At 32.3% G+C, this 7,054-nt stretch overlaps 1 protein-coding gene across 1 annotated transcript in view; it reads right to left on the bottom strand.

Moving 5' to 3' along the window:
* LOC106878935 (Golgi apparatus protein 1) overlaps positions 1-7,054 on the bottom strand; it is a 72,834-nt gene that overhangs the window by 31,688 nt on the left and 34,092 nt on the right. Inside the window, exons 6-10 of the mRNA XM_014928303.2 lie at positions 6,365-6,545; positions 4,551-4,792; positions 1,780-1,901; positions 1,392-1,493; positions 260-413 (exon numbers count right to left, since the gene is read on the bottom strand). Coding sequence (XP_014783789.1) covers positions 260-413; positions 1,392-1,493; positions 1,780-1,901; positions 4,551-4,792; positions 6,365-6,545 — 801 coding nt within the window. The remainder of the gene's footprint in view (positions 1-259; positions 414-1,391; positions 1,494-1,779; positions 1,902-4,550; positions 4,793-6,364; positions 6,546-7,054) is intronic.

Below are 7,054 nucleotides of genomic sequence, written 5' to 3'. Positions count from 1 at the left end.
GGGGGGGGGGGGGGCAATTCTGATGATTGCCCTGGGCACCATTCACCCTAGTTATGCCTCTGCATATCATTATTGTACAGAAATTTGTTCTGCTGGATGCCCCTTTTAAGTTCAGTGTCTTCTACTATTGACTATTGTTTAACTTCTTTCATTGTTGTAAGCATGTCATTGAAAATATCAATATGCAGACTGATGACACCAAGAAATTTTAATCTAATTTATGTGAACTTCAAATGAAGATGAAGCATTTAAAACTTACCTGTTGCAATTCTGAGTCTCTTTTCATGAAATTGTACAGACAAGGCAAGATGAGTGGACTATTGTTAGGACCTCTTGGATTATACCATTCTTTGTCTGCATGACACAGACTCACTGCATCTTTATGACAATGATTGTAAACTTGTTCATCAAGTCTGTAATAGAATTTATGATCATAATAAATTTTTAAAAAATTTATTTTTGTTAAACTGAAAATATTTCTAAGATTAAAACTTTTCAGATATTCAGTTTCATCTTTTGTGTATTTGTCACAGTAATAATTCATCTCAAAAATACAGTCAATTATAATTTTTTAATTTCACCATGTCTGTAATTAATGTACTGAACAGCCCACTAATCTCTGGTGTTTCTATTTACACAAGATTTCAACTGGTGTTTAGCTCTTATAAATGCATTCTTGTGCAACTTTACATGATAAAATATTACAAACTAAATTTAATAGGTCATCAAAAAAACTAAATTATTTTATTCAAAATCCAAACAAATATAGGAACTAACTAAAATACATTAGTAACAGCTTCTACTAAAAGTACAAGACCAGAAATTTGAGTGAGGATAACAGTTAATTATATTAATCTCAGTACTTGACTGATATTTTATTACCCCTAGAAAAGATGACAGGTAAAATCAGTCATGGCTGGATTTGAACTCAGAATTAATATCATAAGGTATTTTATTCAAGGTTCTAATGATTCTGCCATTCCAAATAACACAGTAAACTTTGAAGATCATGTAGTTGAAAAAAAAAACAATAATTTTGATGGAGCTGGGTTTTAAGACAGGGATAGAGGATTATTACAATTATTACTTTCAGGTGCTAACAGAATTATAAGTTGTAGTCAAAATGAATAAAGCTTTGTCACAATAACAGCATGGTCTTCTATTTCAATTGTACCATCTTCCAATGCAAGGTGAAGATTGACTCAGTCACAGAGAAAAGTACAAAACAGATATCAATCAAGAATCAAAACAGCACCAAAATCAGAGATTTCCTAGAGGTCATCAGCATAGGTTAAAAGGTTTCAACAAACCTTTAAAAAGGTGATTGCAATTTATATTTTATAATTTATCAAAATAAATTTGAAAAATGCAAAACAAAATTGTTTCCTTACCTAAAATCTCTTGATATGAAATATTGAATTTCAATCAAACGCTCTTCACATTCATCAGTCATTTTATCTGTTCCAAGTTTCTCCATCAGACAACTCATAATTCTTAAATAATAGAAAATGACAAGTTTATTATACTATTAATTTAAAAATGGTAAAATATTTGTAGAAACACTTTTCCTTTAATTTGTATTGAAAGGCAACTTTCTGAAAGCAATTATTTATTGCTTGCATAGCATTATTCAAAATATTTAAAAAGATTTTTTTTTAAATATAAAACATGGGGAAAACATACCAAATAGTAACACAAAAACTCAAATTCATAATGACTGAAGAATCTTTTTTGAATAATATGTGTCAATAAAAAGCTTTAGTTAAATATCAGACTAACCTTGCATCACCTGGCTGGATACTTCTGCATGCAACATCAACAACAGGTTGACATGCTTTTTGTAAAGCACGGTCAATACGGAAATCTTGTCCAACATCAGCCTCATGTAAAAGGTTAGTTAACTGAAATGTAATAAAAGAATTCATACTCTATTATGACAATGCTTGAAATATAATTAATGAAAAATCTCTCATAAACTCTGCACAGATATTGCCAGTACAAAGGTAATTTTTCATCTTAACAATTCAACTGCAATTACACATATCAACAATATTTTCATGTCCCACAGTATAATGTTACTTTTCAGCCAATTATACCAATGGTTCTCAATAATGTTTTGCCTATAGACCCCTTAGATTCCTATCTGACTCTCTTGGACCTCCATGGCCATTCAATGAATATAATAATAAAAAATCCTAATGTATTTTTATAATTAAATATTACTAGACTGCCTGTGACCTGTTGGGTCACTGATAGTTCAGGTTATATAAAACATTGAAGCTGATTTCAACATTGCATTGAAATGAAAGTTAATTTTATGATGATTCAGTTAAATATTTCAATTCGTTCATATCATCATAGGTCAGGTTTACAAGTTCATGTTTAAGGTTTTATCGATTATTTACAGCATCTAATAGAAATAGAACTTCTGGGATAAACTTGAACTCCAGTAACAGCATTTATTTATAGTATATGTGCACACTTCTACAAAAATGCAAAAGGAATTGTTACATTATGTGAACATAAAATTAATGGAGACAATTTTCCCATTTCAAGGTTATGTTACTTTCAGAGTATTTTCCCATTATGCACCGTTTTGGCTATTTATGAAGGCACCCCACAAAAAACCACCTATCTCGGAAATCTGTGGTCCACTTTACATGAAACTCGTTTTATTCCATTTGTATTCACATTTCAGATGTACTTTACATTCAGAGTATTAAATGACAGACAAGCCAGTAAGTAAGCAATCACAGATTTTAGTAGTATATAGACAGATTAGGAATTGTATAAAAAATCAACATATTTTGTGTATTGTAGAAGTATAAACAATTTATTGTACATAAATTTTAACAACAAAATCTTATATGGACTCTGGTCAAGAACCACTGATTTATACAATGCATGCACAACATCACTGACATCCCTCTTGCATACATCAGATGATGCCTTTTTATTGGCTAACCACTTTCTCAGCTGATTTGTACTTTATCGTAATAGATTATCATTACACATCCAACAAATCTAAATTGCCAAACTTTTCTCTAGATTCTACAGATCTTTCACACTCAAAATTCTGTAGCAGTATTTTACAGCATCATGTTTCATACAGTTTGTCTTCCAGACAATGAGATAAACTCTTTTTACTAACAAAAAACACTACTTGCTAAATTTTTCCACTCCTTTACTCTAGAAACATTGGCTTCACTAAAGCCCTCCTTTGAGTTTTTAATAATTTTGATTCGAGCCTCTTGACTTGTACTGAAGTCATACACTACTTTTTGTGGATACTATTTACAAGTTTGCTACTATTTATTTGCATTCATATAATAACGTATTTTGACTGAAACAAATACCAGTCATCACTGCTAATGAAGTGTAGCAAATACCTGGAACCATAGTTATCACAGCAATGTACTACTACAATCTCCTCAGAACAAACTGATCAACTACTTTTCAATAACCACAACTGATTGACTGCAATATATACATCTAATATACATTACAGTCAGCTGACAAAGAACTGTAAGTTTTGTACATGTGGAAAATGTATATATGAATTCATGAGATTATTTTACAATGAAATACACATTTAAGTATTGATTTGCTTAGCCAGTTTTGTTTCCATGCATAACATTAATGTATATTTGTTTAAAATGCTAATAATTATCAACCGCATACTGATATTACCAAGCTATCCTATATACTTACATTGGTTTTGTGTGTTAGTGTGTACTGCTAATTGCTCAACACATTTTTCTGCAGCCTTTTTTATAGTGAAATAAATTGCCACTTATCTGTCTAGCAAACTAGCTAAACAGTTCAAGGACACCATTTCACTGAAGTTTCTAAGTACCACTCCATATGTAACAGACTTGAAATCCTAGTTGACAATCTGAGACAAAACAATACTATCTATTATGAACACAGTATATTAGGATTCTTTCTAGATACTGTACAAGACAACTTCTCATCCAATACTGGAGTTTTATTTCCTTATTAATTAGAATTTTGTCATACTGATCTCTAGATCAATATAACAAACAAAAAAAAATACTAATTATGTACCCTAGATCATGGATATTTCCCTGTAGTTATGATAACCGTAACTTTGATGGAACATAAAATTAATTCTTAAAGATAAAGCTTGATGCTTCTACACTAAAGAAGACAGACAAAATGAATAAAACTTATTAAAAATTTTTCCAAAAATATCAGAATCTCAATAGACAGAAAATACTTCAAGAGGACATTGTGTTATGATTTTTTTTAGAAGATGAAAATGTTCACTTGTATGAAAATATGAGCAGTTTATTTGCCTACTCTTAGTGTTAAAAATTCATATGAACATACATAATTGGTATAAATAATGAAATACTAATCTCCCAATCTGCTCCTTACCACAGATACTCCCCTTCAAAAAGACAGAGTTCAAAACAATAAACATCTTACAGGAACTTTAGATATAACAGAAAGAATTAATATGAATTTTGTAAAATTTAAGATAATCAAATAAGAAAACGTCAAAAAACAAAGAGTTAAAATGTTACCTGAGTTTCACATTCTTGACTAATATGCTTTTTTAATTTAAGGGTACCCTTAAAATGGACTGGTCGTGATAATTCCATTAAACAATGTAATGTTTTCCCTTCTTTATTGCTGCCTCCACTACAATACTGGCGAATTTCAACATCACAATTTATCACAATTTCAGGAGTAATCTGAAAATCTTCCATTATTGCTTTTCTCATATCATCAACTTCTGCTGTACATTCAGATGAAATTGGCATACCTGTTGACAAATAAGATGAAAAGGAATTCATTTGCTAATTTAAATGAAATAATTTCAAAGGATAAAATTGTCAATATTATTAAATTAACAAAGATTCTGCATCAAAACTTATAAAAGAGATTATTTTGGTCTAAACAAGGATTGTTGTGTAAATGAAATTGTAAAGAAGATCAAAATATCCCAAATAAAATTCATAACAAATAAATCACATAACTCTAATGGATAAAGTGGAGATTAGAGAAAGAAAATTCCAAGTATAGATAGAAATACAAATACCTGTCAACTAATTCTTAAACAAAATTCAAAGAGTAATTTATTGACAGAGTTTGTCTAAGACACCCTCAGGCAATCATCATCATCATCATTCCATGTCTATTTTCCATGCAGGCATAGGTTGGACAGTTTGACTAGAGCTAGCAAGCTGGAGAGCTGCACCAGGTTCCAGTCATGTTTCGGTTTAGTTTCTACGGCTGGATGTCCTTCCTAATGCCAACCACTTTACAGAGTGTAAAGTGGGTGCTTTTTACTTGGCACCAGCACAGGTGCTTCTTACTTAGCATGAGTACAGGTGCTTTTTACATGGCACCAGCACTGACAAGGTCACTGAGTAATAGTGACCAAAAATCTGTTCAGCTGGTAGGGGAGCATTAACCAAGTGGCTTATCTGCTGTGGTAGGCAGGTCTTCTGCACCGCAAGGCACCAGATATCTGTCCTTTGTCATCTTCATAAGGCCTAGTGTCTTGAGACTGGCCTTCAGTAATTCATCCCATGTCTTCCTGGGTCTCCCTCTTCCACAAGTTCCATCCACTTTAAGTGATCAGCATTTCTTTATGCAACTGTCTATATTCACAAGCATCACATGACCAAACTAGCACAGCCTTCTCTTTGGCACACTGCATCTAATTCCTCTTATGCCAAACTTCTCTCTCAATACACTAGCACTCTGTCATAGATGTACACTGACATTGCATATTCAGCAGAGCATACTAGCTTCATTCCTCCTCTAATCTTCACATGTCCTCTGCATTCAGGGCCCATATCTCACTACCATGTAACATTACTGTTTGTATACATGCATCATATAATTTTCCTTTCACTTGGAGAAGGAAACCTTTGATTGCCAACAGAAATAGAAGCACTCTGAATTGTCTCCGTCTTATTCTTTTCTAATATCTATGGCAATTACTGATATAGATGCCCTATTGCATGGAACCATTTCAACAAATATGATGGGAAAAAAAGAAAGAAAAAAACATGTTTAGGTATATGTCAAAACTTAAACTACAGCCAGAAAGATTATTTAAATTATTTTTTCTTTCAATTATTCTAACTTTGTCACTACAATAGTCTTAAAATTAATGGGAGACTAAATCACTAATCCAATTCAACTTAACCTATATTATAAGTGCAAGCATTATTTCTGCCAGATGTTCTGCAGCTGAATAGTTTTTAAAACAACTACTATTGAAGAAGAAAGGATTAGAAAGATGAAGTACATAATACAGTGTGTCTAGTAAAATTTGAGCATTTGACAAATAAAACTGAAACTCATTCTTTAAAATGTAAATAACCTTTTTTCATATTATTCTCCAAACACAGCATCACTGAAGCCCTTTGCACCACTGCAGAACCTTTAGAATCTTTCAAGCAAGAATACTGCTCAATGTCATTATGGCAAGCAGCAAAAAATCCTTTCTCAATTTTAATATCCTCTGCAATAAGTTGTTGACGTAACACAAGTTTTTGTCGGCACTAAAATGAAAATAATAGTTTTCAATTAGAATAGGATTTGAAACATGTTAAGACTTCACACAGAATGATTTTACCATATTTTATTTTAGAAGGTTGGTTCATATCCCTGATATATTGCTGGCGCTTGTTAAAAGATTTATTGAATTGAATTCTTGATTACACACCTTCATACGAATATTATCTACCTAATAGGAAATTAATATTCAGTTATTCTATGTCCCTTTTGCCATGAGTGGGACAGATACTTGCTAAGTGGCATTCATCACCACTATTCATCATCATCATCATCGTTTAACGTCCGCTTTCCATGCTAGCATGGGTTGGACGATTTGACTGAGGACTGGTGAAACCGGATGGCAACACCAGGCTCCAGTCTAATTTGGCAGAGTTTCTACAGCTGGATGCCCTTCCTAACGCCAACCACTCAGAGAGTGTAGTGGGTGCTTTTACGTGTCACCCGCACAAAAACGGCCACGCTCGAAATGGTGTCTTTTATGTGCCACCCGCAC

Source organism: Octopus bimaculoides, chromosome 1 (genome assembly GCF_001194135.2).
Source record: "Octopus bimaculoides isolate UCB-OBI-ISO-001 chromosome 1, ASM119413v2, whole genome shotgun sequence".
In the NCBI taxonomy this organism is placed as follows: Eukaryota; Metazoa; Mollusca; class Cephalopoda; order Octopoda; family Octopodidae; genus Octopus; species Octopus bimaculoides.
This window is presented reverse-complemented; position numbering and strand designations above follow the sequence as displayed.